The sequence below is a fragment of the Euwallacea similis genome, chromosome 3 (genome assembly GCF_039881205.1).
Source record: "Euwallacea similis isolate ESF13 chromosome 3, ESF131.1, whole genome shotgun sequence".
Lineage (NCBI taxonomy): Eukaryota > Metazoa > Arthropoda > Insecta > Coleoptera > Curculionidae > Euwallacea > Euwallacea similis.
In genome coordinates, this window is record NC_089611.1 from 2,649,245 (window position 1) to 2,670,916 (window position 21,672).

Here is a 21,672-nt window from a genome sequence, read left to right on the forward strand (position 1 = left end):
TTTGATAAAAAGAGATCGGCATATAAGTTTCTTGACACAAATGACGTCTGACAAAAATCAAGTGATTGATATTCTTAAGATGGCCTCAAATTATTTACATTTAAAAAAAGAACAACAAATTATAAAAATAGTTTTCATTAGATACGCTACAGCGGATTTTTAATTAGAAGTAAAATCGATTGTGTTATTAGACATAAACAAAACTTAAGTTTAAGACATTAACAAAACACAAATTAAATTCCGTCACTTTACAGAGAACGTAAAAACGTAGAGGTTTTAAATTATTACATTTTTGTAGATCTTTTTTGGAACAATGTGTAGGGAAAATATCGATCTTAATCAATTTTATATGGTGACCGGTCAAACAAGATAACCGTTTAGACTATGAAAAACACATGGAAATTACAGGTTTCCCAAAAAGTTTGACTAAATTTAGATCCTGAATTTAAATATCATGACTTACTTTCTTCTGTGTAAATACATTTAACGTATAAAAAAAAGCTAATCTAAACAATTAGTCTAATGAACACAAATGTAATTTACGCACGTAATCATACATCGACTACTACAAAAACTGATACAAATAAGCCTTAATTAGGTATAACAAGACACAGTTTAAGTATGGAATGTTTGGCGTTTACGCAGAAAAAGGTACAATAAATCTGAGGTAATAAACTCTCACATTATCATTTTATTTTATCACTTCATATTCGTTGCAACTATTTTTGCGTCAACACTAAAAATTTAAAATTTAAAATTTATACATCTATTTCTTCAACAGCATGGCTCTAAAATCGCTATTGCTCTTCATTTTGGGTTCCCCCTCTACCCCGTTGTTTGCAGATTCCCCGTTATTTTCCTTCTGCTTTGCCTGCATCAGGGTTCTAGGCAACAAGGACGTTTGCAGCTTGCTTTTTGCGGACCTCAATGGCTCATCCTCGACCTTTTTATCAAAAACGCTACTTTTGAATTTATCTTGCTTGGGTGGAGGTGAGCTTATGGCCACTGTTATCACGTGGCCATCGATTGTAGTTTGATCTGTTTCTTTCATAGCTTTTGTGGCTTGAGACTCATTTTCAAATTCCACGTAAGCTAAACCCTAAAATAATAAAAAATAAAAAATAAGGAATATACAACAATAATGATTGTTATTCAACCTTGGGTTGGCCACTTTTGTGCAGAACCAGCCGCACATTTGTGGCGCCGAATTTTCTGAAAATCTCCTCGATTTCTTCTTTCGTTTTATTCACTGGCAATCCGCGAACAAACAGTTTATTCTTTTCTTCGGTGGCGGCGTATTTAAATACAGGCTTTTTTTCAGATTTATCAGTTTTGATTTCAGAAATATACACCGGCCGGCCGTTTAGTGGCTCCCTGTCCCTGGCTAAGGCAACCATCATCTGAAAATGACCTCTAGTACCCTGAAATTTATACTATCTTACGCATTTACCTCCTCTGGCGTTTTAAATTGCACGAAACCAAAGCATCTAGATTTGCCTCTCTTATCCATTACTATTACCAAGTTTACTGCATTGGGAAATATTTCTTTAATCTTCTCCTCATTTACTGATGGAAGGAGGTTGCTAATAAAAACTGTAGTTTCTGGATTTTTCTCTACTTTAAGTTTAATTGTTTTCGTATCTCTTTCCGACTGACTTTTAAGACGCTTTGAGTCACTTTCTGAGGATTCTGGATTTGTTTTTCTCTTAGTGCCTTTGCCCAGGTGTTCACTTTTTTTTGGCCACTTTGAAGAGGTAGATGGCTGGAGCTTCGCTTTTTGAAAATCCTCAGCGGCTTCTGAGCACTTTTGCAGGCATTTCTTCACCTCCTCAAGAGTACCAGTATGACGTTCATGCAGTTGCCATTCGTCAATGATGAATTGTGGCCAAACGCTCATGGAACTTACAGCTTTTTGGAAGATTGAGCGTAAAGTTTGAGGGTCCCCATATTGCTTCTCTAGATTAGTGTATTCAAGCCATAGAATTGTAGAATCTGTAGAGGAAGGAAAGTGTAGTTGTCATGTGATGAAAAAAGTTGGGACGTGCATACCCTTATTAGGGGGTTTGAAGAGGATTTGTTTCCACAATTTGCGAGCTTCTTCTTTGTCGCCGTTTTTATATAAAATGCGACTAAAGAGGCGGCTGACTTTGAATTGAGGATCGTTTTTGGTGCCTAGTTCTAGTTGTTCAATTGCCTTAAAGAAGAATATCTTTTTCATATAGGATCAAATTAATTATAATAAACATTTTTCCATTTAAAGTACACAGAAAGCTAGCCATATACTTCTACCAATAAAACTGGCCTACAATTGATTTTTTCCACAAACACCAAAAACAAGTAGAAACTTTTTGTGGTTTTCATGATTCAAAGCCTTCTTTAGCACCACCTTTAAATTATTTTTATGTATTTTATGTGAGAATTTAGGTTTTTTTAATACTTAATAGTGTCTCCAACCAAATAATAGAAACCCACCTGATTATAACGCTTATACAAAATTTCTTTTGACTGAGAATTCCTTGTAGAATACTCTAAATAAGCCAGCCACAACTCCAGATCAGAATTTGGAGCAATACATGATATACCCTCCTCCAAGCACTCAAGTATTGTACTATCCTCCTTCTTTAAATGCTCCAAAATCCTTATTTTAAATGCCCATAATGCTTCACTCAATGGGCAGTTTCTCAAGGCCCTATTGCAGACTGGTAGTATCAGGTCATTGAATTTAAGCACGTAAGAGCAATAGTTCAACCAAAGCTCTGGAAATGATTTGCAAATTACAAATCTACAAAAACTGTTAAATGGAAGTAGTACCAGGGGTGAGACAGAGCTGTGTAACAGCTCTTTCAAAGATGCATATAACTGTAGAAGGATCTGATACATGACTAATGTAGTCCTGGTAAATTGCCAGCAAATCATGGTTGGATTCAGGAGTTAGGAGTCTCTCCTCAAATGGTTTATACACCTCTAAATCCTTTTTTGCCTTATTATACCCATATTCAACCTAATGTATGAAGCAATAAGCACAAAATTCTTGAAAACATCTATACTACAATGAATGCCACTTACAGACTTTGAATCTATAAGCCCTTCAGGTAAAGTTTTAACCCACTCCTTCCACTCATCATAAGTGTTTTCCATGTCTATTAAAGGCACAGACAATTCTCTTTTGAAAACCTGTGCCAAAGCTAATATCTATAAAGCACATCATCAAGTAACAAATTTAGGATTTTTTATACAATTATCACCTGCTTCTTCCACTCTTCTGAGCCCTCTTTATGCATTGAAACATGCAAGTTCTCAATTTCCCTATAAGTAGCCCATAGTAACGATCCATTACAGCACACCAATCCTGCCTTGCTAACCCCTGCCTCTAATACTGATCTTGTTCTTTCCAAGGTGCTTGCTCCAATGGCAAATTGTGCATATTCTGACCATAACTCTACGGCTAGATTCACCCCCAATTTTAAACTATATACTTGAATAGACACATTTGAGACTTACATAAATAATCATCAACTGCTTGCTGGAATAATTCAAAGACATGTTCTTGCTGCTCTGCTGTGGTTGCCAAGCCTTTTTCTACGTTAATCCATTCCATCCATAAGGCGGGGGTAAGAGGATAGCACTCGTGGAAGCGTTTGAAAGTATTTCGTAATGAATCAAGGTCTCCAAGGGACTTATATATTGCCACTAATTCATCATGAACCTCATATAAGTATTTGTTGTTTGTTAGATTCCTTTCTAGCTGATTGGCGCGTAACATTGCAAACTAGCAATAAAGGAGGTACTTTACTTGTAATAAAAAGGGGCGAAATAATCATGCTTGCCTTGGCCTCACTATCGTCGTTGGAATCGCTGGAGCTGTCCATTTCGTCGTTAGCCATGTGTCTGTTATTTAAAAAATTTGTATGTGAGGAAAATTTTTCAAAATAGCCCTAATTTTGGCAAATTTACAAGCTTTTGATAAATCGACTTTTTTTTTGCTGTAGAATTATCGTTTTTTGAGGTTCGGGTGGGTTACAAAAAATTCAAAATGGTCTTTTGTTTTGTCAAATTGGAAATATGGCAATATTGTGTGTGGTGCGAAAAGAGCTACATTACTTTGATTTAATATACGGTAAAATTGTTTTTAGTCTTAACTAAATAGAGGATTTATCCCCTTCAAGAAAAATTTGTAATTTTTAATTGTTGCGAAAAAGTAAGTACAAAGAAGATAAGCTGCGTCGAAGACGTCACGTCTTAATTCGAATCCCAAACTTTAAGTAACGTCAAAGGCGTGTCGAGCAATGCGCTGTGCAAAATTTGTATCTGATCCATGGCCTACTTAATCTACGATACATTGCGATTTCTCGTATATTCCTAACCTATTCGTTTGCCCAAATGTCTATTTTTGTTGTATTTTTTGCTTGAGGACACAAATAAAGGATTGTTTTACTGCCTGGGAAAAAATCAGTATCTCAATGGAAGAAAATCACAGCTCTAATAGCCCCGTTCAGCATATATTTGGTGATAGTGATACCGATGATAATGGTCCACATGAAGAAACAATATCAATAGTTGTAGAGGTCAGTGAAGCCAAGGTAAGTTTATAACAACAAAGCTTTGATGTTTGTTTTCCTAGGCCCATGTTAAACCCAACACAATTTACCACTGTACAGTATGTATGTACCAAACATATTGGAGGCGTAAGCTAAAAGAGCATTTCTTCAGGTTAGTTCACACAGACATTTTAATAATTATGAGCCTCACATTTCTTAAAGCAGTACTTCATATCTATAGATGTTGCAAAAACCGACACAAGCATAGAGTGCACAAAAAACCACTAGTAAAAGATGGGGCCACCTTCAAGTGTGAATACTGCATTTATTCTTGCACTGACTTGACAAGCCTTTTACAGCATAAAGAGATTCACGAGGAGGATATTAATCAGGGGATTATAGAGTGCAGTCAGTGCTCTTGGACCTTTTTCACTATGAATGAATGCATGACACATATGGAGACTGTATGTATGCCAGGGAAGAAAAGTAGTGGGTTAGTTGCTACTGCAGATAAAAGTGATTGTATAGATCAGGATAATGAGAAGGAAATTGAAGTTAAAAATGAGGCTCCAGATTTTAATGCTCAAAACTTATCTATGGATCTTGATGAAAGCCAAAAAACTGATAAAAATTACATTAAATGGTGAGATTTCTTTTATTAAGTATTTCTGGTTATATATTTAGCAACATTGCCTAATGTTACCCCTGTTTGTTACCTAATGCCATTACATTGACAAGTTACAGATAAACTTCTCTTATAGGGACCAATGTCCTGATTGTGAGTTCAGAGCGCGGTCTTCTCATGGTTTGGAAAAACATAGAGATCATGTTCATTCAGACTTCTGGTGTGGTGAATGCAAGTTTTGCATCAAAGGAACATTCCAGTTCTTCTGTCATAATTATTTTATTCATGGGTAAAACTAAGCATGTACAGAAAATATGGTTTAATATGAATTTGCTTCATAGGAAAGTGAGGAACCTTTATCATTGGGTGCTGATTTGTCGTTTATGCCCTTATAAAGGAACTATCCGAAGCAGCTATGAGCATGGCAAGGAGCATGAAACCTCTGAAGTGACATTCCATGTTAGAAACCATGGAAATGTGTTTGGAAATACCACTTTTTATTACTCAAGCAAGGATCAAACTATTTGGGATGCCCTTCCCAAGAATGTGATTGGCACTTGTGACATATCCTCTATAAAACTGAAGAATGGTGGTGAAACTGAAGATGAAATTTTTAAAAGAATCGAGAGTTTTTTTTGCTCAGGATGTCGTTTTGTGACCAAAAATGTAATGTACCTAAAGGCCCATCAGAATTTGTGCCAGAAGAAGTCAAAAGATCAAAAGATATCTTGTCATGAAAAAGATTGTTCTTACAGCTCTAATGAGAAGGCCAACTTCAAGCGTCATTTGAGGACAATTCATAAATATGATATGCAAGATATTTTGGTTGTTTCAAAAATCAATGATTGTTATGTGTAAGTTTCTAATCCAAGGTAATAAGAAGTATAAATATGAGTATTTTTTTTTAGGGAAGAGCTCTTCAATGGAAGTAAGGGAGATGAGCCAAATTTCAATGAAAAGAAGTAAGTCATTCTATAGGGTTGATTTTAAGTAGAATATTTCATTATCATAATTCTGTGATGTGCTGATGAAAAAGAATAATTCACATTAAAAAAATTGGGAGTGTGCATGGTACAAGTCTAGAGGAGCATTGCCTAAGGAATAAACATCCCAGCTATGGTTTCCTAGGAGAGTGGTACCGTAACATGACGTCAATAATATTTTCGCATGTTAATAATGGCCTTGTCTGCTAAGATCTAGTGGTAGTAGTAGTAAAGTGGGGAAACTTTTAGTTAGGCCCTTAATTGTGCTACTTCAATGTTAAACTTAATAAAACTGGTCATAAGAATCATTTAATTGAATCTATAAAATTTCAGTATTGAAGCTACACCTTCAGAAATCGCCAAAAATAGCGACAACTCTGAAAAATTGAACAACGATCTTAACGAAACAGGTAGTTCTTTGCTTTCTCCAGAAGTTCTTGTTGCAAAAATGTTTGCAAATCTAGAAGAGAAATCTTTGGCCTGTTGTGCTGGTTCGTGTTTATATGAAGCTAAAGACGGGTAAGCATTGAATGGCAAAGATAAGAAAATACTAAAATTGAATTAATAATTAAATTAAGAAATTCCTTGAGGGAGCATTTAATGGCGGTCCATTGCATTGAAGGGAAACCGGCAGTGGAAGGGGCGTGTGGTACTGCAGCGAACCAAAAGGGGTAAGTATAAAACTGTACAATTAGAGGACTTTGATTAAGAAATATTCGAACTTTGTGTAGTGTAGGCAATGTGAACTCAAGTATAGAGAAAATTAAAAAAGCTCAGGTGGAGGACCTGGCGCAAAAGGGGCAACTTAATTGCCCTATTCAGTATTGTTCATATGAGTCCAAGGATAAGTAAGTATTATAATAAACAAAAAAAAAATTGAATTAAAACGTAATTATTTGCCAGAAACGCTTTGAGGGAGCATTTAATCGAAGTCCATGGTATCATAGGGAAAGCATCGCTGGAGAAGGAATTGAAAGAGGCAGAAAATCGGAGAAAAGAGTACTTAAATTTCCACATTCAAAGTTTTTTTTTAATTGCGATTATTGCCTTGCAGATTCATCTCTCCTGAGTGCCGTCAACTAGAAACTTACAGCAGCTTTACGTGCTCAATATGCGATATGAATTTACAAGGAAAATTCCAGCTTTTTTGTCATAACTACGTGCTTCATGGGTGAGAACTATTATTTGAGATGTCTAAAACCTAACTGTTTTTCCTTTAGGGCTACTTCTGACCTCGAAAACTGGCTTTTGCAATGCATGCAATGCCCTTTTAAAGGGCCCTTAAAAGACAGTTATGATCATGGCAAGGAACAGCACGAATCGCCGGTCGATTTCAATACGATTTATCGAGAAAACACCGTGGGATCCGTCACGTTTCACTACTCTGGAACCAAAGATCAAACTATTTTAAATGCAATTAGCGATGTTCCAAAGGAAGTGAGCAAAAACCCTACACCTGAAAAAGAAGATAGTTTGAAGTGCGATGATTGCTCCTTCGAAACGTTTGACTCGACTTTTATGAAAGCGCATCAAATGAGTTTCCATTGGTCATGGAAGGGAAAAGTGCTAAGGCAGTGTCCGGAAAAGGATTGCGAATTTATATCGCAATATAAAGGCGGCTTTAAGCGCCATTTAATCAATGTACATAATTATGACTTTGATGGTATTTACTATCGTGGAGATCCGTCTTCTTCCGTCGCCATGGTATGTCCAACTCGGTTCTGTTTATATGAGGGTCAAAATCGGTATGTACAGTTGAGTTTTGAATTTTATTTACTGGATTTTTAATACGTTTTAGAACCGAGTTAAGGGAGCATTTGATAGAGGTCCATGGGATTGTGGGCAAGACCGCCATTCAGAGGTTACTGAGCAAAATTGCGAGCAGTGAAAAGTAAGTACCTGGCGATAAATGATTTATTAATGAATGACAATAAGGCAAGAGACTTTGCCGCCTTGTTGGGTCCGTCAGTTTTTAATAAGAACTGTTATTATATTCTTTTATGTCATATTTTTTAATAAACTAGGATAGCCCTAAACCACATGAAAAAAGATGGCGAAACCCCAGGCTGTGTTCGTTTCTTTTGCACCTTGTGCTATTACGACACCGACGAGCAACCACGGGCTGTGAAACACGGTTGGAAGCACTGGTTCCGAGTGCTCTCATTCTACAAATACGAAAACAAGGAACTTAAGGGTCTCATGCAAGTAACATATCCAGAAACGCAGTGCGATTTATGTGACTTTCGAAGTAAGTATTGAACTTCTTTGTCGGCTTATTTGTTTTCTTCCGTGGAAGGTTTCTAAGACTTTCATCTACTACCTCTAAAGACTATATTAATGCCCTAGTCTCTAAGTCATTACTTAACCATTAAAGGTCGAGACGTGTTGGACCTCTACATACACAAACACGAGAAACACCTGGACCGACTCACTCAGCGACAAAAGCAGAATTTCGAAGCAAAACTCTTGGACATGAGGCTCGCGGAAGTGGACGTGCGAGTGTGTAACGTGGAACAGCCTGATGAAGCCGCCACTCAGGACGAAGATTTGTTATGCTGCTCTTGCTGTCACTTCAAAACGAGCACACAGTTCCAAATGAAGGTGCATCAAACATTAGCACACAGTCAGGGCCAAGCACAGAGTTTTAAATGTCCAGAGGAGTTTTGCCTTTATATCTGCGAGCAGAAGGATGTTTTCTTTAAGCATTTGGTGAAGGGGCATAAATACGAAGAGCTATATTTCCGTAAGTAGTTTGTGAGTCTTATGGAAGTTGAAAAAAGCATAGTTTTTGTTTAGGAGACTATGGAGCTAATGCTTTCAATCATTTGAAATTAGAAAATGATGACGATTGGGGTAAACCTGATGAGTTGGAAATCAATGCAAATCAGCCTCAGTTAATAATCCAGTTAGAAAGACTCTCCGAGCAATGTCTTAAAAATTTGATGAAAGCTCCTGAAGTGGATGTTGAGAGTGACCTAATGATGAAGATAAATAACGGTAATAATTCTGACAAAAAGGCGGATAGGGAGCCTCCAAAGAAGCGCTTAAAAGTGGCAGCCATGAGCTTTAAATGCTGGATCTGTGGCTCTATTTTATCCAACACGATTTCCCTGCAGAAACATACGAATTTTCACGCGGAAGAGCGAAATCATTTAAATTTGAAAGCGAGGTATACGGTGTACGAGGAAAGTAAGTTACTTAAGACTATAACAATTCAAGCAAAAGTCGAAAGCTAAGGCAGGCAAGTTGATGAGAATCTCAAATAAAGCTTTTTATATGGCGGAAAAAGGAAACGTTTAGAGCTACGATAAATAAGAGATGCCTAGAATACTTCAGCTAGAGTAAATCTTCATTTGAGTGTGAACATATGGTTAGTTCAGCCAACTACGATGAGGTGTTTGAGGGGGCTACGATGTTATGATTTACAATAAAAACTTTGAAGAAAGAAAACTAGTTTTGTCTAATCAACGTTGATTTACTGACGAATAAAACATCGTCAATTGCTTTATTTATCGGTAGTTTTGCCCCAACCGATCAAATTACGTGGAGTACATTTAACGTTAGTTTTAACTTTTCAAAAATTCACATTACCAAAAATAGTAAAACGACAAATCTTGCACATTATAATTAATAGTTGAAAAGATGAAAATACCTCATTAACACAGAAATATTGCATTAATAATTAGGTGCTTTGAATTAGAAAGAACAGAAATGTTTTCTAACAATTTAAAATACCACTCTTTACGTGCAAGTTGCTCAGTGTTAGTATTACTAACATTCGTGACCTGTATTATATTTTGAATTTAATCTTTATCGCACTACTAGTTAACTCCACCGCACAATCTCTACTATAGCTAATTTAACTTGCAAAATATGACATATGTCATACTTTGCACATTATATGTCATTAATCTGAGTCCATTTTTGACACTTTATATGCCAGCCAAAACCCAACCTAAAGATGGCGACGGACGGGGACGAAATTATTTCGGACCAAGAAAAAGTGCGAATAGTCTCCGATTTCATCCTGCATTCGCCCCCCGGGGAGTTCAATGAGGTCTTCAACGACGTGCGGAAGTTGCTCAACAACGACGACCTCCTCAAGGAAGGCGCCAGCGAGGCGTTCGCCCTGTACAACAAAGACCAATTGACCCCCGTTGATTTGGAAAATTGTGAGCATTTGGGGCTTATTACTGAATACAACGATTTAGGAAATAATAGGTAAGTAAGTTCCTTATTATGGCCTCGTATAGAACTTCCACTCTTCATAGACCAATTTACTTCATAAAATCTGAACCCAAAAACCTACATCTTTAAATATGATGATTCACAGTTTTTACAATAATAATAATAATCTCCCTATGAATGACTAGATAGATATTGGCGATTTTCAAAATTTACTTTTTGATTTAATGTTTTTGGATTAGATTCTTTGATCCTCGATCAAGACAAAGCTTTCGGTATGACCATCTTCGGAAAGAAGCTTCAGACTATCAACCATTCAGCCCAGATTCGACGGCAGAGCCCTGGCGCTCAGCCCTTGATAATGAATTTCTTCAATACACAAGAAATCACTATAAAGATGGAGTAAGCATAGTGGTAGGTCGTAATCAAGGAGGAGTAACCACTCTGACTGCTTGCATAGAAGATCATCAGTTTCAGCCTAACAATTTTTGGAATGGTAAGTTTAGACACATGCACATCATTTGAATATTCCAAAAAAAATTCATTATTAGGCAGGTGGCGTAGCCGATGGTTCTTATCCCTGAATGGGAACTCCACTGCCGAGTTAAAAGGAATCTTGAAGGTGCAAGTGCATTATTATGAAGAGGGTAATGTTCAACTGGTCAGCACTAAAGAAGTTAAAAAGTCGGTATCTGTGACCACAGAGTGTCAAACGGCCAAAGATATTGTTTTGGCCATCGATGAGGCAGAAAATTTGTATCAAACTGCCATTTCTGAAAACTACCAAACAATGTCTGAGACCACATTCAAGGCATTACGAAGGTAAGTTTTGTTGTAATTATAAGATCATAGAGATTGAGTTGTGTGGTTACAGATCGCTGCCCGTCACCCGCACAAAAATAGACTGGAACAAGATTGTGTCTTACAGCATCGGAAAGGAGCTGAACAAATCCCAATGATTGGGTATGGATTAAATAATACTAATAAGCGAAACTTCTTAGATTAAAACTATGGTTTTTATGACAATTATTATTTGGGGTTATACAGGGTGTTTCACCCTTGATCGCTTTATTTTTCCTGGCCTAGTTCACTGCTGTTGTAAGGCGATGGAAGTCAGATTTAATATCCTAAAGTAAAGGTTTTGCTAGGGAAAAAAATAGGATTTTGGTTTGCTGTTGAGTTTGCTAGAAGCATTAATAAATGGGGCGTTGCTGTATATAATGTCATAAAGCTTTGGATTGCATTTTTATGTATTTTGTCACCTTGAATTGTATATACTCCAAGCGACGAAAGTTATTTTCTTAGATCAATTCGTTAGCTCGAAATTGCGAACGCGCCTTGAGGTCAATTTAGTGCAATATCACAAGCATTTACTACCCAATATCTATTATACTGATTCTAAATTTTAGTCCCTAATTTCTATTTCTAATAAATAGGTAAGCTTAAATTGCGTTTAACCCTGTACTATTACTAGCTATTTCATTTGTATAATAATTAAGTTTTTTCAGTTTTTTATTAATAAGCACACTATTACCTTTATCACTATTATTATTATTTAAGCCCTAAAGATTCAAGTATTATTACAACCCTAAGCTTACGTTCTTAAGTTTGTTACTTTTGAATGTTGTGTCAAGGGAAGCTTCCGCAATTAATTACCTAATTACGTGAAAACAGGGAATTGACTGGGGAGGCTTTAAAGTAGGAGGGATTCTTAGTATTGTGACCACAGAACGCTGCCCTTTTGAATATATATTTAAAATGATTTATATTCTTGTTAGAATCGACGTTGTATGGGTTATTTTTCAATAAAAAGATTAAGTAACGTTGCGTCGCTTCTTTTGTTCCGAAAAATATCATATGAAAATTCTTAACCCAAAAAACCGGTTTCTTGACTCAAATTTCGACTACGGTATATCAATGCTGTATCGTATGATTATTGCGAAACCCAATCTTACTAAAATTGGAGCATTTAAATTTTTTAGTACGAAATTGTCACGTACACCAGTTGCTTCGGCTGAAAAAATTTTCAACAAATGATCATCCAACGTCAATGTGGCGACATTTATAGCGCAATCTACGAATTAAACCGTTTTCACTAGTAATTTCACTAGAAAACGTTAGTCTTTTAATTACTAGATGGCAGAACTCTACAAGTTTTTAAAGAGTATTCCACCAAAGGTAATAAAACTAAACGAACTCCATTATTTATTGAAACATGAGATACCAACGTTTCCTAAAAAAAGCCTATTTATAATGATTCAACTTAAAAAATTAAAACACAAACATTCTCCACCAAGTTCTGGATAGACACATTCAGTTTATTTTCTACATTTAAAACACGTTTTTCACTTAACTGTTCTTGTTAGTTCCAATATACTCCTCATCTACTTCTATTGCAGCATTTTCCAGCTTTTATGATTCAATAATTAGTTTGTGATGTCAAAGAAGCCTTACCTTGACTTATATTACTATGTTCTTCCAATTCCTCATCACTATCAATAATTTGCAAAATTCCTTTTTTTGAATTGTTTGATTTGCCTCTGATCACAGTATTTGCTTCTTCATCACTCTCTATTACAGATATGTTATCACAAACTAAGGCCTGCCTTGGCATTTCTTCATTTTTGTCCATTGAATTGAAAGTTTCTTCCCTATCTATGGGGACCAAACAATCATCAACGATACCAACATAAGACTTCTCTGCAGTACTTAGCTCCAGAGTCCCACTTACAGGTTCTACTCTACACTCTGCAGCCTTCTCTTGAATCATTCTCAACTTCTCCCTTCTCAGTTTTGCTGCTTTCTCTTTATTGAGTCTCATTATCTCCAGTTGCTCTGCAGTTAATTCAACTGAAGAATTTGCAACAAGTTGATCAAACTTAATATTTTGTTCCACTACTTGGGTTGCATCTACGAAGCCTTCAACATTAGCTTCTTCATCTGAAGAGTCAATAATTGGGTTATCTTCAACCAGCATATCAAAACGTATTCTTTTGATGTGGGTTTGGACTTCTTTCTTAGATCCAAGTTTCTCTAGTCGATCCATGCAAGTGTCAAATGGGAATTTTGGAAACAGACGATGGAACCAATACTCATAAGTCTTCATAACAGCATTTAAGTCTTGCTCTTCGTGGCCTTTACCTTTGAACTTTACTCTATCAAAGTAAGAGCTGAGAGCTGCAATGCCTTTAGGCCCTTTGAGTGTTTCTGAGTTTAATTTTGGTTGTGGGTTTCTGACTATGCGTTTGGGCTTAACAACCTGCTTGTTTTGGGTGTCATCGCCAGTTTCATCTCTTTGAACTTCCTCAGGGCTCTCAAGTAAATCCAAGCCTTGATTTGGGTTATCTTCAATATCAGAAATAGGACTTCTACTACGGACTGATGTTTCATCATCTGAAGACATGTTTGTTGATATTAATGCTGAATTTTGGGATCACTATTTGGAGGTAATTTAGCGTCAAAAGACCTTTATTATTAAGAAAATGTTGGATTAGGACTTCAATCAAACCCTATTATGCTTTGTCTCTGTTTTTAGTGGCTTATGTGGTTTTCTTCATTATCACTCCATTCAGATCTATCAACAGCTGCAGCTCCATTAAGACTGGGGGCCTCTTGGTTAGTTCCCTGATTAATATTTTGTAAAAATGCAACCAATAAATGCCTATTGATGCGGTCCGTTTGGGACAATTCATGCACTTCCTGGGGTACTTGAGCAGCGTTTTCTTGGTTCTCGGGGTCTTTTGGGTCGTGTTCTTGATCTTTGTTAATGCCGGGCATGTTTTAATGCACTTTATTGTTTAATTTTGCGGAAAGCAAACACTGCAAATCGGTAGAATTGGGAAAAACGATAGAATGACGTGTCATTTAAAAATATGACATCATAAATCACAGAAATAAATTTTCTTTATGTCATCAGGAGGCCATTTTGACAATGTTTTTGTATATAAGTATAATATTCACTGTTAACTCATTAATTATCGTTTCTATTATTATAGTTTAATAACGAACTCGCTAAGCATAAGTTATAAACCTCTGATTTACACGCTTCAAGCCAAGAAAATAATTAAAATGAATTTTTACAAAATCGTTCTTTGTCAAATAAAGATTGGTATGCCATGAAGCAACAATCCTTCATTTTCCTATTTAGGCAGCCAACATTGCATTTGGGATTTGTGGGCTCCAAGTAAAACTCCATCTCACTCTTACTTGTCGTAAATGATTCAGAACCATGAAACAAAAAATAGACTAGACGAAAGCCAACTGACATCACGAAGATTAACAGTTGGTTATATCCAGTGTACATCTCTGGACGTTAATTTACTGAACTCGATTTACAACTTATTTCCCCAAGATTTCGACGAAATGCTGCAAACAATTATAAATATTTCCTTCATTTATTTTGTAGTTGAAAACTCTCTAAATCAAAAACATATGAAATAAACCGAATATTATTAATTAATGCTAAGTAGATCAATCGACGATTGAAATAAATACACGTATATAAAAAAACACCACCGTCCGCGACATTCGTTACCCGCTACTGCGGGACGTTTCTAACTGTATAGGTCGTCCTCAGGATCGTCGAAGTTGGCTTGATCTCCAGGCGCCACAGGCGGTGGCGCTTGTCCGCCTTGAGCTGGAGCACCTTGACTCGAAGGGAATCTATACAAATTTATTTGCTTAAATGCCCATATAAATGATGAAGAAGAATACTTACCTAAAGTTAGTGCCGAAACCTCGCGACTGCTGCAATGTTTGCGCGAACATTTCGTACTTTCGAATGTCGTTGTCAGACACTGAACGTCTGGCGAAGCGCATCGCTTCCTCGAAATGGGCTCTAGTGATTTCCGGCACTGGATCATCTTCGTCCAGCTGCAAAAAAACCGTCTTCATCAAAAACATACATAAATAAATATAAAAAATAGTAAAAAAGGGAAAGGCGATTTGACATCATGGTTATCGTTCATGAAAATGTAAAAGTTCCTGTGTTTTTAACGCTTTATGCACAAAGTTTTCTTCCCTTACTTACATCCATTGCAGCCGCGGGATTTCCCGCCCGTTCTCGCTCCCTCCTTATCTCCGCCTCAATGGATTGCCTGATAGCCAACTTGCATGCCCTTTGGCAGATCTCAGTCAAATCGGCACCGGAGAATCCATGAGTAACCTTGGCAATATACGTCAAATCCACATCTTTTGCCACGGGTGACTTGCGTAGATTTGCCCTGAAGATTTGCTCACGCGATTTTTCGTCGGGCAACGGGATGTAGATCAACTGATCGAGACGACCGGGACGTAATATAGCGGGATCGATGATATCAGGCCTGTTGGTGGCCCCGATGATGAACACGTTCTTTTTCGCACCCATACCGTCCATTTCTGTCAGAATTTGGTTGATGACACGGTCGGCTGCACCACCGGCATCTCCAACGTTGCCACCTCGAGATTTCGCTATGGAGTCCAATTCGTCGAAGAATAGCACACATGGGGCAGCTGAACGGGCTTTATCGAAGATATCCCGAACGTTAGCCTCAGATTCACCGAACCACATGGTGAGCAGTTCCGGGCCTTTGACAGAAATGAAGTTAGCTTGGCATTCATTGGCGATGGCTTTGGCCAACAAAGTTTTACCGCAACCTGGTGGACCATAGAATAGTACTCCTCTTGAAGGTTGCATGCCTGATTAAAGGAAGTTGTTCTTTATAAATATGAGTGAGAAGATGAGTCAAAATACCTACCGAATTTAAGGAACTTATCAGGATGTTCAACTGGGTATTGCACCAACTCTTGCAGTTCATTCTTGACGTTGGCTAACCCGCCAATGTCCTCCCAAGTGACATTAGGCACTTCCACCACCTAAAACATTAACAATTTGTTTTTAATTTTACAAAAAATTCATTAATTAATCAAGGGAATCACACATTCATAATCCTACAAATCGCTTGAAACTTACAGTTTCTCTGAGTGCACTGGGACTGCTCTTTGTCATGGCATAACGGAAGTTTTCCATGGTAACGGCGAGACTATTCAACACCTCAGCGTCGATTTGTTCGTCTTCCAGATCGATTAGATCCATCTTCTCCCTGATTTGTTGCAATGCTGCTTCGGAGCATAACGATGCCAGGTCGGCGCCTACGTGGCCGTGAGTCTCAGCCGCGATCTGTTCCAAATCAACATCATCCGCCAGTTTCATATTCTTGGTGTGGATACGCAGAATTTCCAGGCGACCAGTGGCGTCGGGAATACCAATATCGATTTCTCGGTCGAATCTACCAAAGCGACGCAACGCGGCGTCGATAGAATTGGGTCTATTTGTAGCCGCCATTACGATCACATGCGAGGACTTCTTCATGCCGTCCATCAGCGTCAATAGCTGAGATACTATACGTCTCTCTACTTCACCGTGGGTTTTTTCTCTCTTAGGAGCAATGGCGTCCAATTCATCAATGAAAATGATCGCCGGGGAGTTCTTGTCGGCTTCCTCAAAGGCTTTGCGCAGGTTGCTCTCCGACTCTCCAGCCAACTTGCTCATAATTTCTGGCCCATTAATCAGGAAAAAGAAGGCTCCAGTTTCGTTGGCTACTGCTCTAGCAATCAACGTTTTCCCAGTGCCTGGAGGTCCGTACAATAAAATCCCCCTAGGAGGTTTGACACCAATTGCCTTAAACAGTGAGGGGTGCCTCAGAGGCAGCTCCACCATCTCCTTGATTTGCGCCAATTGTTTTCGGCAACCTCCGATATCGTCATACCCAACAGCGTTCAGAGCCTCTTCCTCCTCTTCACGTTTGATGGGATCGCCATCGCAATGAATTACAGTGTCGGGGGCAACGATGCAATAAGGCGAGGGATCAGTTTCAACGACTTTGAATTCGACGGCGCGCATGCCTCCTCGAACAATGAACACGTCGTCTTTGTGGATCGGTCTATATGCTTCGAGGAAGTAAGGCTTTAGGTATACCTCAAAGAGATTGCTGCAAAATGGGAATATAAGCATATATATTACAAAACTAAACCATTAACTAGTTGCAAAATGAAATCCGTTTAATCACCGCTAACAATTTTTTTCTTGTTTATACTGCAACTAACCAAAAAATATACATTTGATTAAATTACTACATAGACCTTTTGTAGTGCTCAATATACAGTCCATCTTTTGCAAAATATTTCTTCCCCATTGTCAAGAAAATGTCATTGAAGGAAAGCAAGTATCTTGATAATAGTAAAAGAGACTTGTCTTATTTCAACATTCATCAATATTATACAACATAATGCGCAGTAAAAAAACCAATACTAAAGTGAATTAAACAGTTTTTTACCTCACATATTTGGAGAAATTTAAAAATTTTCATTTAAATACCAAACCCACCCCGTAAGACCCTCAACAGTATCATCAATGGGAAGCACATGTATCCTTTTGCCATATTTGACGTCGGGACAGGGCTGGATTGAAACTACATCAGACAACCTGACTCGCAAGTTGTTCCTCACATTCCGGTTCATTCGAATTTTTTCATCACTGCACGAGTCATCAGATAAGACTATGCACACAGTTTCCTTGCGGCGCTTGCCTAATTAAATCATTAATCACCTACCCTTGATAGAGAGAGATATAAGGAAATCATTTACCTTTGAGGAGGACAGTGTCGCCGCGAAATAGTTGCAGTTCATCCATTTTAGCTTGTGAGAGGGCTACAACAGAGTTGTCATCATTGACAGCCTCCTCAACGATGAGCCTGTTTGGTCTGTCCTTTTTGCGGAGAATGGCAGTTGCCAAATCATCACTATAAGGATAAAGGTGAAATTCATTTCTGAGTTCTATGGGTTCTATAAAAGGTGGATGATGTAAGTTTTATTAAAAACTATTACTTTAAATTTCACCTGAAAACTGCTTTGAATGCCAGGTTTCTATCAAATTTATAAATTGCATTTTTTAAAAGGTTTGTGTTATGATGCATCAAATTATAAATTATTTTTAAATCAAACTGTTTAATTGTAATTTAGTAATTATTAATCAACTAAAAAATGGTAATAACTCACATTTCTGCATATTTTTAGCTTGTTTCATAGGATAATATATAAAAAACCATTTTGCAACCTTGACTAAATTAACATTATTATAAGGCCATTAAAAAAAAACTGGCAGGAGGTACTGTCAAGACACATCCTTGTCAAAGATCTGATGACAACAAATAACAGAAGAATTTATTCAAAATACATATATGTAATATTTTACTGCCTACTCAAGTTTTTTTCTAATCAACAACCTTTAGTTACTATGAAACATCTGACTAACAGATGACTGGGTCCCAAAGGTGCCTCTTTAATCCCTTTATATATTCTTCTGTACTCCTAGTCACATACATGTATGTTTCATTCTCAAATTTTTACATTTACGTACCAATTACAATTTTAGTCCAGAATAAATAAAAATGAATTATATAAATATTAAATCACTAAATGTTTGATATATGCCAAGGAAAATAACTAATAAAAAACTGCTCCATAAGGAAACTACACTTAAACTTAACGTGGCAAAATGAATGATTTTAAAAAATACTGTGTGATCTTTGTCAAAGATAGAATATTTACTGCTTAATAGAAAATTGATTTTAACAGTAAAATTACATCTATAATCCCTTTTGCCGTATCAAAAAAAATGGACCTTCCCATTACAGGAACACAAACCACCCCCACCTGAATGTTTGTAAACCTGATAGTACTGTGTAACCATAAATCAGGAATATTTTCTAGAAATTTCACAAGAGATTGTGTGATAAACAAATTTAAAACAATGCCCTTATCACGGCATTTAACATCAGCAATCAGGGAATAGCCCCCCGTCTTAGTAAAAGAAAATGGCTGATTCAGCTCATTGCTATTATTGCTATCTAACGACTTCTACATGAAAAATCTTGCAAAAATCGTAAGCCAAACAATTTATTAATAGCCCGGGATCGAAAATGAACCATCCACCATGATGACAAATTCGAAAATCGCACCAGAAAGCTAAAATTCACCTGCCGGCAAACGGGAACAAAGGGGCTACTTACTTTTGTTGATCGGCCATTTCAGCTAGTTGTGCTGGTGGGCAAGTGCAACTGGACGATTCTATGGGGTGTCGGGACTTCGTTCACGGTGATGGGATCACTATTTTCGCCGGAATAACGCAGAACTTAGTGACGATCGTTAATTTTGTACCAACTAGTGATCGGAATGACGTAGCTTTTTCCGAATGGCTTACGTTGTGACTGACACACTGGCACTGAATGACAGAAGGTAGTAAACAGGTGACTTGACAAAATGAGACGACAAATTTTTGGGTCGGTAATGTTGAATTCTACATTAACGGTATAAAGAACGTAAACTTTTGATACAAACTTATTTCGTTGGATTTCTAACGTGGTGCCATCTATTAACTGGTAGCGTTATTAGAGACTTTTCATTCCCCACCTGACAATGACGTTTCATTGTTTATATTTTCTTCACTACTTTGGGATTGGAAAATTATTATGCTGTTCTATTGTATTGGGGCTTGAAAATACAAATAAAATCAACTAAATAACGGTGCCTGGTGACTTCCCAATTAAACGCACGTATTGGCATTATGGCAGGAATTAGATGTAAGTACTTCTCCTATAAAATCAGTAAAAGCTAAAGTACCCCTTTTCATGTCATGAATCATCTTCTTTTCATATTCTTAACAATTTTTCTTAAGATTGAGCTGAGTGCCGTGAACCACATGTGTGACTAGCACAACATAGCTCTTAGTTACAGCTACATCTAGGCTTGTACTGTTGTGGTTACCATCTTTAAAAAATGGTATACTGCAACGGCACCGAACACAGCTCTTTCATTATTGCCAAACTCAAACTCTTGTACAATCCAAGTTGTCGCTTCAGGATTCTAGACTATTGAGTCTCAATGTGTGCTTTTCCACTCATAGAAGTTGAATTGAATCATTTATAGTATGTTGTATATAATATTTGTTTTGAGAATGATGTCCAAAGGCAATACTTCAATATCTTAAATCATATTTGATGAGTGGAAAGTTAAATTTACAAATAAAGGAGTTTATCAGTTTATTCTAAAACCATGACAAAACAATTTAGTTCTCTAAATGGGGATACATATATCTGAAAAAATAAAAACTAAAATAAATTTAAACTGAATGCACCTTCATGCTATGTATGTCCATCAAGAGTGTTACCTAAATAGTAGCATCATCTGTAAACAAAGTGAACTGTAAGTTTACTATTTACTTCACATTGTATGTTCTTCTGCATTTATAAAAAACATTAATATTTTATTCAGTTATTGCACCTTTGTTCATTTATATCTCAAGTACTTCTAAATATTTCATCAATCTAATAAAAATATTTCTTTTTAAATTCTTTTCCATGTCTCTCCCACACAATCACTGGACACATACAGCGTAAGTATTAAACCTCTCAAAATTAGGATGGAAAACATTAACAATAATCTTCCAGGTTGGTCTTGCTGGCCTTTGCAGGATCAATCGGCATGGGTTGTGTGATCCTAGCATGCTCTCTGCCACAGTTTGGGTAAACCCAAAATTCCCCCTTCGACTAAAAAACCAAATTAATACTAACCATTTCAGAGCATGGTGGCCCTTCTTCGTAGTCCTCTTCTATATGCTAGCCCCCATTCCAACTCTAATGGCCCAAAGATATTCTGATCACTCAGATTCTGGCAATTCCTGTTTGGAAACGGCCATCTTCCTGACAGTGGGAATCTTAGTGTGTTCCTTTGCCTTGCCCATAGTGCTGGCTAGGGGGTCTGTTATTGCATGGGGCTCCTGTTGGCTTACCCTATCAGGTAATGTTATAATTTATGGAACGATACTCGGATTCTTTTTGGCCTTTGAAGCCGACGATTCTGATTATAACATGTGGTAATAGATTAAATAAAACTCATATAGCGTTAAGTGTGTAATATATTATATCTGCAAGGATGGAAGAGTTGGTATCAACGCTGTATTAATGAGACACTTAACTAGGATGGTTGTATTACTTGGTAAAGACCTTCCTTTATCTCCTGGATAAAGACCTTTTTTTATCTTAAGCAAAAAAAAGAGCCTTTTACCTTTGATTAGGATTAAGGTAGTTATATGTGTTTTGTATCTACCTTAAGTTATGGAAAAGCGATTGTTAATTAAAGTATTATGATTTCACACGGTGTTGATTTTTGTTAATAGTTTAAGTTTTGAATATAGAAGTTCTTATTTGTGTAATAGCAACTAATATTTAAAAGCAAATATATTTTTATGACTGATAAAAACGTAGTTTTTAATTGAAGCTCTCCCAGTATATTATAGAATACTAAG

The 21,672-nt window shown here is 36.9% G+C and overlaps 6 protein-coding genes across 6 annotated transcripts; 3 read left to right on the plus strand and 3 right to left on the minus strand.

Moving 5' to 3' along the window:
- Nucleotides 1-272: 272 nt before the first annotated feature.
- Nucleotides 273-3,939, minus strand: Rnp4F (RNA-binding protein 4F). The gene is made up of 10 exons (XM_066406875.1): nucleotides 3,828-3,939; nucleotides 3,502-3,769; nucleotides 3,246-3,445; nucleotides 3,067-3,192; nucleotides 2,812-3,001; nucleotides 2,473-2,756; nucleotides 2,050-2,194; nucleotides 1,451-1,992; nucleotides 1,158-1,400; nucleotides 273-1,099 (listed from the first exon to the last, which is right to left on the minus strand). The coding sequence occupies exons 1-10, from the start codon at nucleotides 3,882-3,884 to the stop codon at nucleotides 767-769; spliced, it is 2,388 nt and encodes a 795-aa protein (XP_066262972.1). The 5' UTR covers nucleotides 3,885-3,939; the 3' UTR covers nucleotides 273-766.
- Nucleotides 3,940-4,404: 465 nt separating this feature from the next.
- Nucleotides 4,405-9,542, plus strand: LOC136419892 (uncharacterized). Its single transcript, XM_066406486.1, has 16 exons — nucleotides 4,405-4,565; nucleotides 4,622-4,710; nucleotides 4,780-5,181; nucleotides 5,300-5,452; nucleotides 5,505-6,017; nucleotides 6,072-6,125; nucleotides 6,480-6,665; nucleotides 6,725-6,817; nucleotides 6,878-6,994; nucleotides 7,050-7,145; nucleotides 7,201-7,317; nucleotides 7,367-7,891; nucleotides 7,945-8,037; nucleotides 8,171-8,394; nucleotides 8,521-8,889; nucleotides 8,943-9,542. The coding sequence occupies exons 1-16, from the start codon at nucleotides 4,461-4,463 to the stop codon at nucleotides 9,380-9,382; spliced, it is 3,576 nt and encodes a 1,191-aa protein (XP_066262583.1). The 5' UTR covers nucleotides 4,405-4,460; the 3' UTR covers nucleotides 9,383-9,542.
- Nucleotides 9,543-10,072: 530 nt separating this feature from the next.
- cpa (F-actin-capping protein subunit alpha) lies at nucleotides 10,073-12,157 on the plus strand. Its single transcript, XM_066407030.1, has 4 exons — nucleotides 10,073-10,367; nucleotides 10,574-10,827; nucleotides 10,883-11,153; nucleotides 11,206-12,157. The coding sequence occupies exons 1-4, from the start codon at nucleotides 10,108-10,110 to the stop codon at nucleotides 11,288-11,290; spliced, it is 870 nt and encodes a 289-aa protein (XP_066263127.1). The 5' UTR covers nucleotides 10,073-10,107; the 3' UTR covers nucleotides 11,291-12,157.
- On the minus strand, nucleotides 11,516-13,866 carry LOC136420194 (TIMELESS-interacting protein). Its single transcript, XM_066407026.1, has one exon. It carries the CDS (start codon nucleotides 13,732-13,734, stop codon nucleotides 12,751-12,753), a length of 984 nt encoding a protein of 327 aa, XP_066263123.1. The 5' UTR covers nucleotides 13,735-13,866; the 3' UTR covers nucleotides 11,516-12,750.
- An 840-nt stretch (nucleotides 13,867-14,706) lies between these two features.
- On the minus strand, nucleotides 14,707-19,582 carry TER94 (Transitional endoplasmic reticulum ATPase TER94). The gene is made up of 8 exons (XM_066407068.1): nucleotides 19,379-19,582; nucleotides 17,955-18,109; nucleotides 17,695-17,896; nucleotides 16,282-17,299; nucleotides 16,067-16,184; nucleotides 15,361-16,007; nucleotides 15,049-15,203; nucleotides 14,707-14,993 (listed from the first exon to the last, which is right to left on the minus strand). Exons 1-8 carry the CDS (start codon nucleotides 19,393-19,395, stop codon nucleotides 14,885-14,887), a joined length of 2,421 nt encoding a protein of 806 aa, XP_066263165.1. The 5' UTR covers nucleotides 19,396-19,582; the 3' UTR covers nucleotides 14,707-14,884.
- A 1,128-nt stretch (nucleotides 19,583-20,710) lies between these two features.
- Nucleotides 20,711-21,626, plus strand: LOC136420207 (leptin receptor gene-related protein). The gene is made up of 3 exons (XM_066407047.1): nucleotides 20,711-20,760; nucleotides 20,816-20,890; nucleotides 20,947-21,626. Exons 1-3 carry the CDS (start codon nucleotides 20,726-20,728, stop codon nucleotides 21,242-21,244), a joined length of 408 nt encoding a protein of 135 aa, XP_066263144.1. The 5' UTR covers nucleotides 20,711-20,725; the 3' UTR covers nucleotides 21,245-21,626.
- Nucleotides 21,627-21,672: the final 46 nt, after the last annotated feature.

Coding starts and splice junctions, on each gene's coding strand:
- LOC136420194 (XM_066407026.1), bottom strand. CDS start 13,734: ATGTCTTCAGATGATGAAACATCAGTCCGTAGTAGAAGTCCTATTTCT.
- LOC136419892 (XM_066406486.1), top strand. CDS start 4,461: ATGGAAGAAAATCACAGCTCTAATAGCCCCGTTCAGCATATATTTGGT. Junction 6,666..6,724: donor TTATATGAAGCTAAAGACGG/GTAAGCATTGAA, acceptor AATTAAATTAAG/AAATTCCTTGAGGGAGCATT. Junction 8,890..8,942: donor ATACGAAGAGCTATATTTCC/GTAAGTAGTTTG, acceptor GTTTTTGTTTAG/GAGACTATGGAGCTAATGCT.
- Rnp4F (XM_066406875.1), bottom strand. CDS start 3,884: ATGGCTAACGACGAAATGGACAGCTCCAGCGATTCCAACGACGATAGT. Junction 2,195..2,472: donor TGTATAAGCGTTATAATCAG/GTGGGTTTCTAT, acceptor TTCTTCTTTAAG/GCAATTGAACAACTAGAACT. Junction 1,100..1,157: donor ACAAAAGTGGCCAACCCAAG/GTTGAATAACAA, acceptor TTATTATTTTAG/GGTTTAGCTTACGTGGAATT.
- TER94 (XM_066407068.1), bottom strand. Junction 16,185..16,281: donor CCAGTGCACTCAGAGAAACT/GTAAGTTTCAAG, acceptor TTAATGTTTTAG/GTGGTGGAAGTGCCTAATGT. Junction 14,994..15,048: donor GGTTTCGGCACTAACTTTAG/GTAAGTATTCTT, acceptor AAATTTGTATAG/ATTCCCTTCGAGTCAAGGTG.
- LOC136420207 (XM_066407047.1), top strand. CDS start 20,726: ATGTCTCTCCCACACAATCACTGGACACATACAGC. Junction 20,761..20,815: donor AATCACTGGACACATACAGC/GTAAGTATTAAA, acceptor ATAATCTTCCAG/GTTGGTCTTGCTGGCCTTTG. Junction 20,891..20,946: donor TGCTCTCTGCCACAGTTTGG/GTAAACCCAAAA, acceptor TAACCATTTCAG/AGCATGGTGGCCCTTCTTCG.
- cpa (XM_066407030.1), top strand. CDS start 10,108: ATGGCGACGGACGGGGACGAAATTATTTCGGACCAAGAAAAAGTGCGA. Junction 10,368..10,573: donor AACGATTTAGGAAATAATAG/GTAAGTAAGTTC, acceptor TTTTTGGATTAG/ATTCTTTGATCCTCGATCAA. Junction 11,154..11,205: donor ACATTCAAGGCATTACGAAG/GTAAGTTTTGTT, acceptor GTGTGGTTACAG/ATCGCTGCCCGTCACCCGCA.